Source organism: Phalacrocorax carbo, chromosome 5 (assembly GCF_963921805.1).
Source record: "Phalacrocorax carbo chromosome 5, bPhaCar2.1, whole genome shotgun sequence".
Lineage (NCBI taxonomy): Eukaryota > Metazoa > Chordata > Aves > Suliformes > Phalacrocoracidae > Phalacrocorax > Phalacrocorax carbo.
The window spans coordinates 66,270,342-66,287,485 of NC_087517.1; the positions used below are offsets into that span (position 1 = coordinate 66,270,342).

A 17,144-nucleotide genomic window follows, 5' to 3' on the forward strand; every position below is an offset into this window, starting at 1 on the left:
GGAGATTGTATTACATGTAAAGCGGTTTCTCTATGGAGAAACACATACCTGAAACTATAATTAGTAATCTATATCCACAATGTATAATTTGCTAGTGATACAGGCAACACATTTTGACTTCACCACTAGACTCTGCCAGATGAGGTTCCAGTGATCTAAGGACACGTGTGTATTTTCAACTGCTATCCCATAGCTTTTCTATTCAGAAGGATATTGAGACAGTGTGCATAACTCTAGCAAAAAATTAATAAGGAGGCTGCACGTGTCTTTAGTTGATGTTTGGGGTTAGTGGAGTGTGTAGAAAGTGACTCTCATGTCTTCCCAAGAAAGAACCATGTTTTTCACAGAGGGAGGCTTCCATTCATCCCATATTTCCTTTAGTTTTATTTCTTGACAAGCTGACAATCATCACATGAATTCAAGACTGAATGTAATCGCATTTCAGCTCTTAAATTTCCTTGGAATCAGCCTGGTAGAATTGTCTCCAATCGCGATCCAAAACAAGAAGATAAGGAATGGGGGTGTGTGGGGTGTGTTCTTATGTCATATGTTTGCGTCTGTATCAGATAACACTAATCCAAGCTACCAATGCCAACATACTCTCAAATGACTACTAATTCAATCAAAAGAATCCCATCATTTTATTTATAATATAAAATCACATATTGGTTGTTCTATGAGCATCAGAATGAATGCGTCTGCCTCCCTGAGGCTTCCTGTCTTCAGTGACCCTGGGTTTCTACTCCCCCCTCCTCACACCAGGCCCTGGTCAGGGTCTGTGAGAACTCCAGTCCTCCCCTGCATGTTCCCTAACGCTTTCCTGTCAGCATCCTTCGTTCCTGTCATGTCATCAGCATGCATTTTCCCTCTCCTTCTTCATGTCTTTTCTATATTTCTTCACAAAACTGCTTCTGATAAACTATTTTTTCTGAAAATTGTAGGGAACTCTCAACTCTGGCACTTTTATGTTTCTAGCAAACTTGACTGAAATAGCTTCAAAAGTGATTATGAAGGGGAACGGACACACAAAAAAGTGTAAGTCTCATTTAATTAGAAAACTGAACTGAAACAATCAGCATTAGATGTTGTTGGTTTTGTTGATCTCATGTTTCATTCATAGCGGAAGTTGTCTTTGATATTACTCTATCTTTTGAGAAACAATTCCTCTGTTTTCTATAACCACAAAGGTCTCACCTCTTTTATACAAAAAATACTTAAGAAGTGCTAGGTACCTTCTTTGGCGAATATGTCCATGGGTTTGAAGGCAGAAGGGTTCAAACATTCTTTTTCTTTCCACAAGATACAAAGGAAAGCTAAAGACTGTAAAAGGCTTTGAGGGAATCTGAGCACAGAACCTGTTCCTGTTGGTTTGCTGAACCCATAAGATGTTCCTTACCCCCTGGGAACATTAGAGCAGCACATAATTCAGGATGACAGGAAAAGCTCTGCTCTATTTTAGGGCACTGCTAATGACCTCAGTGGTGACCACATTGTGTTCCATAGGGCAGGGGGAAAGATCAGGGTATCACATAGCCTTTACGCTTTTGGCCTTTAGGCCAAAGCGCTCGACCCAGCCTTTTCAAAATACCTGTGATCTCGAAATGTAACTAAATATACCAAGTTCTCAGTTCAGACCCCTTTTCTAAACATCACAGGGAACACCCTCAAGCTTAGGCTTCATGCACGTTTCATTTTATAATCTGGTGTTTAAGTATTTTATATTTATTTTTTCTTATTGCTTGTTATAAATAAATCATCATAGAGCTGGTGGATTAACTTCTTGATTCCACTAAAGGAAGCTGTAGCATGATTAAGCTCTACAGGCACAGAATGAAATGGGCAGAGTGCTTCTGGACCCTTATTTAGCCCTTTTATATATAGGTATACCAGATTAAGGACAGGCCCATCCACACAGTTATGAGCATGGTCTTGATTCACTTCCAACTCTGTCCTTCCTCTTCCTTCCCAGGTTCCTCTGGATGTAGCTAGCCAGAAATTCAGGTATTTCAAGGAATGCCTCTGGCTTATTCGATTCCATCTGGGTCAAACTGAGCCCATCGATTCCTGTGTGACTCAGTCTCTGTGTGCCCAGTTCTGATGTCTTTAGTTGTTCCAGGGCTTCTCCTACAGGGGAGGTCAATTTTAATTACACGTTTAGTGGTCTATTACAAGACCATTCAAGTTCAAACCATTCAAAAGACTTATGCTCAACCTTCAGCCCTTACCAGGCTCAGGGTTTTCTTGTCTGTCTCTTAAGCTGGCATTTTCATCGTGAAAGCCAGGACAAGCTTTTCTGTCTTTTGGCTTTCAGCCCAAGAGCCCCCAGCTCGATCGACTGGGCCTCCACCATGGACTTCTGCTGCATTATGTCTCATTATTACATGTCATTCTGTATTTGAGGTACTTTCTGGCTCCTCTAGTGGCAAAGATTTTCTGGCTGCTTCCCTTTTCTAACCAAAGGGCACTGTTTTATGGGCAGTTCTTAACCGGCTTTTTTTCTCACAGCTGGAGAAGTGATCAGTATTACAGTTAGTGCTATCTCCTTAAGCTGTGGTGTATGAGCTATGAATCCCACTCTGTTTGCCAAAGCCAAATACTGAAGCGTAGGTAGAAAGCTCTTATAAGGCAATGCTACTTATTCTCTCTTTTAGTGCTACAGAAACTTCTCAATCCATTAGAAAATAACAGTTTAAAGAGGGAAAAAGACAAATGTCAAAGTCTCTGCTTGGGCTGTATTCCTACCTAGCTCAGCAGGAGGCACGTCTCTGCAGAATATCAAGAAAGGAATTCAGGATTTGGCCTTCTGTATGGAACTAGCTTTAATGCGCACATTGCATTTTGCCAGTGGTCTGTCTTTAGCTGAGAACCCTGCCATACCGGGTTTCACATCCTCTATGCTCTCCTCTCAGAAGTGATGCCAGTTCCTCAAAAATTGTCTTACCATTTGGTTGTTCTAAAGCCCTGTTGAGGAATAGGTATTTCTTAGATATTAAGCCTGCTTTATCCATGAAAAATATGCATTATGCTACAGCCAAGCAAAGATCAAGACTGAGATGTGTATAAATACGTAAAAAAAAGGTAGTCTACGAGCACAGCTCTATTGCTGTTCACCAGATGTCCTGAGATCACACCCTGGGGGCTGCAGCGAGGTAATTAATTTCTGCAACACATAACTTGTTAAATTTAGCTGCTTGTTTTCTTGTTCTCTCTCACTTAATATTTCCCTACAGTTCCAAACTGTAGGTCTTACTTTGTATATAACCCCAACAAAATCGCTGGGACTATTTCCAGAGCAAAGGATCTAAATTTTTTTAGATCTGAATCATGCCACATCTTTTCTGTGCAGATCATTTTTTCCCCTGATCAGGATAGACTGACTTTTAACTCAGTAAGGAAGGTACTGGTTGTACCTATTTTTGTTTTGTTCTATTTTATTTTGTTTTGGAGTGATGCATGTGTCCAGTAATCGGTCTGAGACTGCCAATTCATTCACACCTAACAGGTTGTTACATATTCCTTTTTTTTCTGGATGTCCTCTGTTTTCTGAAGGGCTGAACACATCAGAAGCATTACAAAGGCTAGCCTTTGCGGCCTTTGGAACAACAGGCTTCATGGAGTTTTTTTGCTTTCCATTAGGAATAATCATATAATAATCAAGGCTCTAAAATAACTACATGTCCCCTAACTGAATGGCTGGAAAGGAAGTAGTCTCTAAAAATCCATTCTGTCAGTCATGTCTTCTTCACTTCCAAATTCCCCTTTACTATGAGGCCCCCATGGTTCAGGCAAACGCCTTCCCCTGGAGGTAGCTTATCTCTAATAAAAATCTCCACTGAATCCATGAGTTCAATCATTCTCATATTACTGAGTCACTCTTGGTGAATTGAGTTGGTCTTCTGCTTTCACAGACAAATTTGCTTGGCAGGTTGCCCATTTCTTTCCATTTATGACAAGAATATTAATCACTCTCAGAATGGTGCGTGCTCCATCATCAGTGCACATCATAAATCATTGAGAGGTACTTTCGCATCTGGTTAACATTACACCTAAGGGCCTCGCACAGCGTACACTTTCCCCATCTACATGGGCATCTTTCCTTTGCTCGTGTCTTGTACCTTGACTAGTATTCTCCAAAAGGCTTCATAAATCAATTGCTTGTCTTTCAAAAGCTGCCCTACACTCTCCAGCACTTCTAATAGACTTCAAAATGATCCTCATCAATCCTTCTTCACTAAAAGGGTGGGTGACCAATCATACAGCCTGAAGGAGATGGGACAATATGACCGGTGAGGGCAAGAGAGAGCAAGATTCTCTCTTAAGTCCATGTGGAGCACGGAGGAGGTCAGAGAGTGTGAAAAACAGCCCAAGTTTCTCTACTTGAGCTCAGTCTCCAGGAATATGACCTTAAATGCAATAGGACCTTCTCACGAGCGCTAGCTTTTTTGCAGGAAATCTCACAACGATTCACGTTCTGCAATTGCTTTCCCATACCACAGGCAGGTTATCGGCCTGAAAGCAGACCATAACTAGGCCTTTTTAGGGGGGGGTTTTCTTTGTCATATATATTCTCCTTGTTTCCAAAATACCCTACGCCTCATCATCCCATGCCTCACCTACCCCACTCCCCTGTAGCAGGGTAACAAGCAGGTTACAGATCCAGTGGTTCCCAGTGTCTGAGTGAATGGCTCTTTATCAGCAGAGTGGGATGGCAAATGGACAGGACAGCTGAATCCCCATCTTCTCCAAGCTTTTTCTTAATGTAATCCTTGTTATTTCGCAAAAGGTTAGAGGGACATAAATAGCAAAAGATGACCTTCAAAATTAAAATAATTCTAAACAGTTGATCGTGTTGCTAAACATTTGGGCCCACTTCTGATACCCTTAGCAAATACTTGCCCACAGAGTAACTTCATCGGTTTTCCTGCTAGTAGCTACTCCAAGAGAAATCAGGCTCAGAAGTTCTTTGTTCTCTGTGCATCAGGAGTGAAAAATGAGTGAACTGAGCATGTGCAAGAACTATTTTCTTCTTGATTACGTTCAAATACCTGATACTTCTCAGGATTTTTGTTTATGAATTGGCCTGAGGTTAGTTCTCCAGCTAATAGGAATAGGCTACTCATCATATACAATCTGTCTGATATTATGGCCCCATGACAACCTGCGCATGCCGGTAGCTGAAATGCATCTTGAACGTGGGAATTGCTAATTCAGCCTTGCAGAACAAGACGGAGGATGGAGAATTGCAAGAAGTTGAAAACATTTTGCCTTTGATGGTAACAAAAAATAATGACAGCTTCTGTTCTTAATATTTTAAAATATTGCCAACAGCATACTTAACAACCATTTAGAAAATTTTGTATGATTTAAAGCTTTTCCAGTTTAAACACTGTCCACATAGAAGTTTGATTTTAATGAAAAATCCTATTTTAGAAAATATTGGGATAACAACTAGGAAATAAACCTAAGGGAATCATTTCATTTGCCAAAAGTGGTGGGTCAAAATGTGCTGACTCCTTTCATGGTATCTTTAATAGTATCTGGGATGTATTAAAGCAATAAAAGAAATAAACAGACAAATCTTGATGAAGCGATCAGTTGTGAGTCTTCAAAAGAAAATTTTGAAAGCATAATTTTTGGCAGCGTTATAGTTTTTCTTCCAGCTCTCTTTATTGCCTACTTCACTTCGTTCAAAATCACAGAATATTCAGGGTTGGAGGTTGACAACTGCGGTGCCTGAAGCCGTTTTGCATCATTCCTGGAGATGCCCAAATTAGCAGTCTTTAGAATATAAGCATGAGTGTCAGTATGTTTCCTGCATATACGGTGTAATCCCATCTTGGGAAGTCGATGGGGCTTTGCTGTTGATTTCAATGGCAGAAAAGTTTTCATTTCTTCAGCTAATACTGTGGGAGGCTGGAGTTTTACTGGTTATACAGGCGCCCTCTGCTGCTGACTGCTCTGAATTATTCTGGTACAAAACGAGGCTACTCTGAGAGCAACCTGTTCTCAGAAATCCCCACCGGCTAAGAAGCAGGAGAAATGGTTGATGCACGTATTTAGGCTGCGTGCTGCCAGCTTCAGAAAGTATCCACCCACCCAACGGGCTTCCTGGCAGTGGGCCACCATGCTCGCGAAAAGGTGCAAGTTTTTCTTCACAAGGGTTCAGGAAAACAAAGGAACAGAAAATATTGGAAAAGAGTGGAATACCTAAGATTGGGGAGTTTATTGCTGTTAAGAAAAGGCAAGGAGGGCTCTATTTGTCAGCATGCTGATGCTGCTGCAGTTGGCAGTAGCAAACACCAACAGGCAGTAAGCAGCCAGAAATACACAGCTGGAGGAAGGGGCAGTGTTGGAGAGGTGAAGAAGCTGGAAACTACACAGATGCAACAAATAATGTTGTTTGGAGACATCTGATTACGGACAGTAGTGACTGGCACACTGCTCAGGGTAGTCATGGTCCACATGGGGAGGCAGATCAGAATCCACCACTGTGTAACACCCTTAAGGATTTCGGTGGATGTACCAGGGCCAAATAGCGATCCACACTCCGACACGTGGCAAAATCAATGGTGCCGTAGTAGCAGATGTGGTGTACTGTCCTGGGTATCTTGCAAAGAACATCTCAAAAGATACAGTGGAGCTGGCTCAAGTGGCAGACAGTCAGAAAGGGCAGGGTTAGGAGCCACGTGGGTTCAGGGTGCAAGGGAAAGTCGTGCTCGCTGAGTCCAGCCTTTCCCCTGGGAGATGAAAACCCAGGTAACAGAGATGTTCAGTAAACCCCACAGATGGGCTGAAGAAAAAGGCCCTGGAAGGAGAGTCCTGTGAACAATGTCCAAGACGGTACATCTGCGTTTCCACAAAAATCTGTCTTCGTTTTCTGTCCAAATGCAGAGATATAAAGCACGACGTTTCCACTTTATGTGACAGACGTCTCCTCTCTGCGTTACCGTTAACATGAACATCTTGTGATTGCCTCTAGCATTATTGCCAGTTCTGAGAAGAGATTTATGGTGGGTGCATCTTCATTTTTTTTAGGTGTTTGACATTTTACTGACAAATCGCTACGGTCTGATCAAAAGCATTACAATTGACAGAAAAATTCCTACCTACTGCTTTGGACTGGCCTTGGCCTTATCAAAACACCGCCAGGCCCAGCTGCCGTTCCAGTGCACTTTAAAAAGGGACAAGGAACAGGTTCTTTGAAGAAAATGATCCCATATCACTTGCTTTTTCTTATGCTAAATAATATGAAACCTTTTGCAGGATAGAGGTTTAATTATGAAGTTTAGAATGACCAAGAATTCTGTGCTTTTGTGTGGCAAACGTGCGCCAAATAATTGGCATTTCTGGCATAACGAAGAAACCCACCAAGGCAGCCTCATAGGAATTTGTAACTGTTCTTTTCACAAAGGAAACTGAAGTTACCTTCCTCAGCTTTTGCCCCATCCTCACCAGACCTCCTGAGCTCTTTGGGAAAGGCACTTGCTCCTGTGTCTTTGTGCCCAGGAATGAGTCAGTCCCTGCGATGACAGATGCACGAGTGAAACACTGATGAGGGGTGGTGTGTGCGCAGGAGACGGGGAGGCTGCGCTGTGCACAGGGAGGTGTCTGGTTACTCTGGGTAGACATTTGAAGCAGAGTTTATCCTAGCAAAAGTGAAGCAAATGCTCCAAATGCTTTCTTTGCATTTAATTTCTTCCAGGTGCAAAAGCAGAGGAAAGTCTGCTTTTCCCTTCCCTGCAGAATCAATGGCTTGGATGCCCCGTTTCAGTTTCTGTATTAACTGCTAATAAAACTGGCCCCTCTCTCCTAGGCAGGGGAGGCTTGCTGACAGACTAGCATTTACATTTAAAGGTTTTTTTTCTACACATCTGAATATTAACAACTCTCCATAGCAGTTTCCCTACATGGTCTGGCTTCAAGCTCGTCTGCTGCCTCAGCTTTTTCTATCTTCTCCAGGTCATGAGCCTTTACACTTCCATTTATTCACCCTCCCCCTTTTGAAGATAAAGTCATTATATCAAGGACTTCATAGTTCCTTCCTAAATTCAGTTCCCTCCACATGTCCAGCAGGTAACCCTAGTGCTTTGAACTTCCAGTAAAAGTACAAAGCAGGTTTCTTCCTGCATTGATTTCCTCTATGCATGGCACCTCCTTCAGCTCTAATCGCAGTAGTGACCCCATTAACTAGCTCATCATCTTGTTACGAAGCCCAGAGAGAATACTTTCATTTGATGATAAAGTTGCATGTTGCTCATTGGTACGTGGTGACTCGGCATATTGCGGCATCCGCTAATTAAAATGTGCGTCATCGTGACAGGCTGGTTGTAGCCACAGACTCGGTCGCTGTTTTCACTTAAGTGCACAGCAAGAAAAATATAATGAAAAAGCATTGAGCCACTTAATGCTTAGTATAAACCACACAGGATCTTGTTGTTCCCTCACTCAAAACATGAGATTTTTCTACTTGGAAATCTTTGTGAAAAAAAAAACCCAAACAAAAACACATCCCTTTATGGTGATATACCAGACTGTCCCAGTTTTTTGAAAAAAACAGTGAAGTAGAGGGCTGGAAGGTTTGTCTTTTCCCAAGGAAACACCCCTGACACACCCCACAGGATCCGCTCTCATTGTTTCTCTGGCCTGAACCTACACACACCAGCTTCAGCGGAGCCGAAGCAGCAGGAAACATCCTTAACTCGGGATGCTCTGGGTTCTTGGCCGAGGTACAAGGAATAGTTCTTGCGATGTTCGTGCGATGTGGGGTGAACACGCATATCCTCCCCAGCGCAACCCTATTGCCTGGCACGTGCCCCTTCACACTCTGCAGCATCTTGGGAGGGTGCTCGGGAGGCACAGGAGTCTCACGTCTCGCTGAGGAGCTGGAACCCATGCAAGGAGGCCTCTGTTAGCAGATGAGTGGAAGTGTGACCTGGCACCCAGGATGCGGTGTGCGGTACTACTGCCACATTGTCTCCTGCACTGCTTCTGAGGAAGCCAAAAAGCTGTCGTGACATGAAGGCAATCCCATGTGAAAGGGGAAAGCAGGGACTCCTTCCTGATGGCAACGCACTAGCAGCTTTCTTAGAGCAGCGTGAAATCTTGACATCTTAAAATTAGAGGACTGCCGTTATACGGTGAGCTGTAAGGAAATCTCTTGGCCCACCTGTTTCAGCTCGTTTCTTTTTTTTACCTGGATCTTTGTTAGAGAAATGTTGCAGTCTTGGCCACATCTGAAAATAATAGTACGATTTCCATCAGTATAGTCGGAGCCAGGGTTTTATCCGAAGAATAATGTAGGTGCCACAAGCAGAAAACAGGCTTAACTGTAGCCTTACTGCTTGCTGACGCTCTACTAATGGGCTAATGTCAACAGAAATGTTTATTCAGGAGAACCCGATAGCAAAACTGTCTGTTGCAATGAGGTGGTGACACAGCAGGGAATGTTGCTTTCTGATCAGTTTTTCCTGCTAAAACCTTCTGTCTGGAGTATTTTTATTCTTTTTTGAAAATGTATTAAAAGAGTCAGCGAGCACGCAGCACCCACTGCTTGAACATCGGCTTCCTAGTGATTGCGCCAAGTACTAGTCGAGACAAATTAGTAAAAGCCTTCAGCACGGGAGATGCGTCGAATTGGGGATACCAGATACAGAACTTTTCCACCATGGCTTTTCATTGCCGAGGACAGTATGGCTCAGCTACACAGGTGACGTCAAGCATTTCAACCTTTCCATGGTATGGAAGGGACAACATAACAAAAAGGTTCATTTAGTTAATGCCTCTTGACTACAGAAGCAGTTATGATGTCCCCGACATCCTTCAGTACCAAAACTGAAACGCTGACTAGCGTTGGACGCTTACAACACCCAAGGAGGAAGCTAGGGCAGCCTGTAATTCAGATACAAATTCTGACTAGCTAAGAGCACTGGTTTGTTGAAGAGTTGAAAAAAGAAGTAAAAAGAATCCTACCCTTACTAAATGTTTTAGACTGACTCATTTCTGAGTGACGAAGCATAGTCACTAATTATTGCAGGGGAATGTGCATATGCACCTTCCAAAAATTGATATGGCTGCTGAATTTCACATCCTACTCATCTCCCGGCAGATTTCTCGGTACACATGTTTACATTAAAAAAAAAAACAACTTCCTGAGCTGCTTCTGAATGATGTAAGTGTTGGGTAGAGACAACTGATTATTTAAAACCAGAACAAGATTTAATTTAGCTATCCCTTTTTCAGGATGCCAAGACTATGCCGCAGAGCTGTTGTGCCCACCCCCCCCCCCCCCCAGCATGCAGGAAGGCAGACAAGAAACAGTAGATGTGGCTTAATGAGGTTACAAAGCAATTCAAATATTCTGGAAATTATTTTGTTATCATTCATATGGTAACGATAATTTTTTCCCTTTACTTCTTTCCATCTGTTCAGGGAAGGACAGATTTTCATGCTAAATAAGTCCTTTGCAGGGGTGCCTTTGCCCTCTCTTGGTACCACCTCTCTGCCGCACCAGGCGTTAGGAACCCCGACTCCAGCCCCTGCCTCTGTCAGCCGTGTGCTGCTCCCAGCCTCCTTCCAGTTACCAGCCGTGCTCGCAGACTGCAGAAGCTGCCCTTGGTACAGTTGCACTGAGCCGTGGTTAAGACGTTATTTTCAGAAACACAGGTTTTCTTTTAATTTTGAACATTTTGAGGAACGTTAGACAGGATTTGCGTTGTTGCAGAGCCCACACAGCTGAAACAGACCTGAACCATGCAGGCTTCAGATGTTGGGATATAGTTCCGTCCAAATCCTGTTGTTCTTTTCCACTGATCTACTAGTGAATAGGTTATGTGTTTTTCTATTCCTGGTATTCTACCCCACTTTGAGATGCACACATTCAAAACACCTATTTCAGTGCTTCCTACCATTTTTTGCACTGAATAAACAAGGACTTATGTTTAGAAAGTCCCTTTAATCTGGGTAGACGAAGACACCGAGCAAGGGAGATGCCTTACCTATTTTTCCCATGCAAAAAGAACAACCACCAAAATTTTTGTGCACCTCTTCATTTATTCATCTCACCTACGAGATGAATGAAGGCATTAAGACAGCCAGGAATGACCCAGGATTTGCGAATGTCTCACAAGTTATCACATTGCTCTTTCTTAGAAAGTATAATTGGGTTTGGAGGAAATTGTACCTCACTAAACTTCCTTACCCATGTAGCGCAGGCCTCAGTGGAAGCATGGTTTAACCTCCAAAAGCAAAGCCTGAATGCACCTGAGAATTTCTAACACTTTCATAATACATAAATATCCCCCATTTCCCGCACAGCAACAGCGCCTTCGTCTCTTTTTCCCCCTTTCTCACTTTCCTTTTAATACCACCTTCTCTTCCATCTTCCTTAACACTTTATTTTTCCTTTTGATACCTACCTAAGTAACCCATCCCTCCTCAGTAACCAGCACAGCGGGAGCAGCATAAGACACAGTTACACCCTGCTTGTTTTGGTCTTTTCTTCTTTTATTATAGACAAGATCATTTTATTAATCTCATATATTTCTTGCATTTGCTCGCTGCTATTGCATCTCTCTTATTTTATCGTTTCAAAACTGCAAAGGAGATGAGACAACCTCCCCAAGTCTGGCAGGTTCCCCAAGTTCTGCCACCACGGTCTAACAGGAGCGATAACACGTGCTGCTGCTGTCTCTTGAGAGCACGTCATCAGCTTGAATCCAGCTTCTCTGTGATTTAATCCAAAGCCCTACACTGGTGCCAGGAGTGAGTTTTAAGAAAGATTAAAATATGTAGAGGCATCTATGAACAATAAGACTAACCAGTGCCTCGGAGAAGCTTTAGCTCTGCCATATTTTCCAGTCTATGTGCTCAAAGCTATTTAAGTCCACGTATGTGAACCACTCGCGCTGCGTGTGAGAACCGCGCGTGTGACAGAGAACTTGAGAAGCCACCTCAGGTCCTGGCATCACAAGAAGCAAAACTCTATCCAGCGAATGGAGGGAAAAGCAGCTTGGCTGAGAGTGAATGTGTGTCAACACGCCGTTTGTACCGTACCTAAAGGAAGATGAAAGTGCTGAGTCTTTTCCACTTAACTTTGGTCTTCTAAGGTAAGGAATCCGCAAAGCTACGTCCCCCCATGGGCTACCACACGCTCCCGCCACCTCGGTCCTTGCGCGTTGCCTACAAGATATGCAGAACTTAGGACAGGTTTTCCTTGGTAATTCATTCCTAAGAAAAGGCACGACGAGAGAAAAGGCAGACAATGTGATTATCAGGTGGAAGATGGCAGGCAGATGGAGGCTTTCTTCAATAACCCGAGTAAGAAACTGGTGAGGTTACAACTGCAGGAAATCGATACACAGCGTCCAGATACCCGGCCCTGCGTTGCAGGAATCCGCACGAGCACTTTTCGCCATGAGGCTCGCCGGGCACTCCTAATACGCCTAATACTCCTAATAACTCCTAATATTTCAGCTCCTCTCCAGAATCTTGGAATACTCAAAAACAAGTTGACGGCACATTAGAAATAAACACTGCTTTATTTGCCAGATTTAGATCTTAGTAAACATACATATATATAAGTTAGCTGAATGCAATGTTTAAAAAAGTTTATTCCAACATTAGTGTATCATATGTATCGGCAACATACTTAGCAAACAATAATGCCTCTCAGATTACACGGCGGTACAGGTCAAAACAAGCAGTACACATGGAACAGTAGGGAAGCCCATCTATTTTCCCTTTTCAGTTGTTGTCTCAAAATGATAGTATTACCTAAAAAAGTAAAAGCATAGTAACAAAATCTTCTAGAAAAAACAGTATAGTGTCTTAGACTGGCACTCTTATTTTGCAGTCGTTTGCAAAACCTACCACACAAAATCTTTCCAGGGTAAAAATATTAAATTTTAATCGGAAAAAAAAATATTCCCTGATGGCATTACACTTGAAAGGCCGATCTTCTCTTTCTATTTCTAATGAAGCAATCTAGCGTTGCTTAAATTACTGTAGTTCCATCACAGAACTATCTTCACTTTGGTTAAAGGACACTTTTAGATACTTGCATTATTAAACGCATCAAAATCAAACATTCCAACAGTAAGAATGAGCACATCCCCAGACTGACCGGTCCATGTTTCTGATTTTTGTCACTTTCCAAGAACACTTCAGGAAATGGCCATGCATGGGAACCAGTCTAATCCCAATCATACCATCAATCTTCTGTCAAAATACTGCTTGATGACAAGTAAAGGCAAACTATTACGTGAAGAGGTGCTACCGACTTATTTTGCTATGTGACATTAACTCGTAATACAACACATTCTCTCTTCAACAGTTTCTATACATGAAGTAGTAATGCTATGAAGTGTAATGATATATTTTCAAGATATATATTTCTTTTTCAATAATCTGATCCCAGATTATTTCTAATTTCTATTGTATGATACAACGTATGCACAACATCTGTTTGCATAGCATTAAATAGGAAGTTATCTCAAAAGATGTTTGAAAGGAGCAAGAAGTAGGGTCAAAACATCAGTTCAAATTCATGGTCTGCAGGCGGGGCTTCTGCCTATCAATGCTGTATCCCAAACTAAGGTGTTTCCTTGCTTTCCTCCACCTTGCTTTTAAACAGCGTTATTCGTTCACAGCACAGCTCTGGTGCTGACATCTTTTCAAGTGCAGTGTATCGGGACACTTTATCACAGGACCCGAAGAAACTAATGTTCCGGAAGCAGGAATAGTGCACCTAATGCTGAAGTTTCAAATCTGTTTTCAGCTTCAGATTGTATGTTTTGCATAGAAATACCGTTTTGCATCTCACCACCTTACTGTTGGAAGCAACTGTTTGCACTGCTAACAGTAACAAAACCATGAAGCCTGAATCGAGCGGTTTAGTTAACAGTATATGTGTAAGAAGCAAGTGCTTGCGTTGTGTAAATTCTGGTGTCGCATGCGCGGCTGCGGTGACAGATACTCCTCTTTGACTTATACATTAAGCAGCAGAGCTAATTTATGTATACATGCATTCCTCCAATAAACCCATTACTTCAACTATATCTGAATATTCAAGAACACGGTCAGTTCATCATGAACGTGAGTTGCCAGCGTGCTTGATTCATCAAGCAAACTTACAGAACGAAGCTAAATAACTTACAGTAACAAGAAATGTACATCTGCTTCAACTCCTTGACTGGCAGCCAAACCATGGGATGTTTGTTCGAGGTAGGCACTTCAATGTTAAAACTTTCACTAATAGTGATGGTTCTACCCAAGACATCGATTTAAAACTCTGTTTTAACGTTAAGGTTACTAGCCAAGTGTTCCAAGACGTAGGCTAGGTCTGCTAAAACAGAATACGGAAACCTTAAGTTGCGGATCTAGTAAACAGTACGTTCGGCTGATACGGAACACAAATCTGAAATTTTTTTGTGTATACTTGCAAGAAGTATAACTTTCAAAGTGCAAATATAGTAAAATTTCTAACCTCTCTAGCTAGTGTACTTCAGCGTGAGAGAACTCAACAGTCTGGTGCTACTTTACCTAAGCAGTCTAGGCATGAACTGCTCTCTGCGGGCAGTTCGATAGCGCTAGAACAGAAGCGGGCCAAGGCAGGTTTGGCTAACACTGTACAGCCATGTGCGCAGGTTCACAGTATCACGATGCCTGCAAGCACGCTTTGGAAATGCGCGTCTCCCCACAGCGATCATCTTCACATCTTTCCCCAAATGCAAACAAACAAGGCACTAAGCATGGAAGTGCTGATATGTTTTAAATATACAGCAAAATCAGGAGAATGACTAACTGCTTCAAATTATAAAACGAGGGCACATTCGTAAACAGCTAGTAGCTACTCTGCACAAGTAGTTGTTGTGTATCTAAAAACTCAGTAACTTTGTAGAAAAGCTCCATGAGAAAACAGAAAAAGCCCCCGAACCTTCTTAAAGGTTAAAAAGAAAAAAGAAAAAAAACCAGACCCCAACCCCAACCCCCCCAGGCTCTGATGCGTAAGGACAGTAACAACCTGAACACAGATGATTTGGCATGCTTAAAATCTTTCGAATACAAATCCGAGCACAAACCATGCAGCTAGATCAATCAGCGTGGCGGTCCAGCTCCCAGGCCCCTGCGCCGTGCAGTCGTACTCCACAGTGCGCACCGAGTACGGCCACACAGCTTTAGCCCCTCGTTGGCATTCCCAGAGAATCCGAACAAAGAACCCTAACAAAGAACCCGAACAAAGGGGCCGCTTTGGCCAAAACTAAAGTCAAGTGTGATCGTCCGATGGCAGTTTTGGAGACCGAGAAATAAATTAGCTTACTTCTCCAAACTGTGTATTTCTTTTAAAAAACAAAACAAAACATCGTCATTAGACGACTCCACAACATTTGCATTTAAAGAGCAAACTCTTTGGCAGACCATACCTTTACAAAAATAAGTTATGGGTTTTTTTTTCCTTCATCAGTCTGTATTAACTGAATTCTGTGCCTCTAAATAACTCCAAGTGGAATTAAGCCAATATATCTTTAAAAATCCATTCCTTCTAAAAATTGTATAGAAGTTTCAAAGCTGCAAATAAATGTTTCATAAGACATAGCGGATTAAAAAAAAAGCCCCAAACCCTTGCATCAGGAGTGTTCTCCTATTTAAATGATCATGTCATAAAAATAATAATCCTCAACATTTCCCACAGCAGGAGTCCTCTGTGATACCCTTTTCATTCAGCTGGGATACAGCCTGGAAGTTTGCATTTATCAGCAGGGGGAGGGCTCGGTGGTAATCACCTCAGTATATCCTGTGAGCCCTTTGGGGGTCACATTCCCTATACCGGGAATCCAAATTCTAGGATTACAAGATGACGCTTATTATTCAAAGCGATGGGTAAACAGAAAACAGTGCTGAAGTCATACAGTTAAGTGGACTTAGACCTAGAATGCTCAGTAAGACTTTTAAAGAAAAGTCTAAAATCTTTGGCGTGAAAGCAAAGGGCTGAAACTGTCCGATAGCTTTCCAGATGATGCGTACTGAGCAAATCACAGATAAAAAAGCTGAAACGAGCTAAATCCCAAGCAGTTGTTTTTTTCAGCTACATTGCTCTGGATAACTCCACTCTCCCTTCCGTGGCGATGAACTCCTTTTCCGTGGCTCGTTTATCACCTTGACACAGTCTCTCCTTCAGTTTTTCAAGTTCATACTCATGTAGGATTTTCTGCGTTAAATACTTCTCACGTTTTATTTTGGCTTTCACGTCTGCGGGCACATCAGGAATCATCCATGCTACAAAGAATTTGACGATGAATACAACATGCTGCCAAAAAATAAAAAAAAAAAAAAAAGGGAAGCCAGGAGAAATTAACAACTCGTTACCAAACAAAACACCTATTGTGTTATCTAACACCGAACAGACTGCTGCTCTTTTTGTTCACAAACAGAACACATTTCATTTGGCTGTCCTGGAACAATACCTAACAACTAACGTGTATCTGTGATGTGCCCAAAGATTAAAACGTTTCCTTTTATGCAGAAATCTTAATTCCAAACTCCATTTTCCCTTCAAAACTTGCAAGACAGTGGCTTAAGACTGAAATGCCAGTTATCCAGAGGACTGATTTAGCTATTTTTAGCTGATTTTTTTAGCCACTGTACATCACTGGCAAATGCTTTCTGGATTTTGAATACAGTCATCTCACACACAACACTTTAGTGAAACCAGGAGTGAAAGTGCTAGTCCTTGTGGTTCACGTCTCTTCCATCTGCATAAAGACATTTTTTTCTTCTGCTGTTTTATTTTGATCAAATCTAGCAGTCTCCTCAGCTGTTTTCACTGTTCTTACTCTGAGGGCAACTTCCTGGAGTTAAAAGACCCACTTACAGGAATCATTTAGGACGTGAGGATTTGGTATTACTTACGGAAGAAACTACTATTTTCTACTCCCAGCAATTCTATTTTCTGTCACATTAGTAACTACCTGGAGAATCCGTAAGGTACCGATTTTGGCAGGAAATCTTGCAGGGAACGTACCTCCATAATAATTATAAAGGCCAGTTTTGCAGCAAGAATGTGCCAAAACTGCATAGTGTGTAAGTATCTCCGCTCGTGATCTGGAGGATATCGATAGTCTCTGTACCTGTTGGACAGAAAGACAGGC

General features: G+C 42.2%; 1 protein-coding gene across 4 annotated transcripts in view; it reads right to left on the reverse strand.

Moving 5' to 3' along the window:
- Positions 1 to 12,517: 12,517 nt before the first annotated feature.
- The window catches only part of ANO5 (anoctamin 5), a 63,752-nt gene continuing 59,125 nt past the window's right edge, over positions 12,518 to 17,144 (reverse strand). For all 4 annotated transcript variants that reach the window (XM_064452856.1, XM_064452857.1, XM_064452855.1 and 1 more), the window contains 2 exons: positions 17,018 to 17,123; positions 12,518 to 16,303 (listed from right to left, as the gene is read on the reverse strand). In XM_064452856.1, the coding sequence (XP_064308926.1) occupies positions 16,082 to 16,303; positions 17,018 to 17,123 (328 nt within the window). In that variant the 3' untranslated portion in view covers positions 12,518 to 16,081. The remainder of the gene's footprint in view (positions 16,304 to 17,017; positions 17,124 to 17,144) is intronic.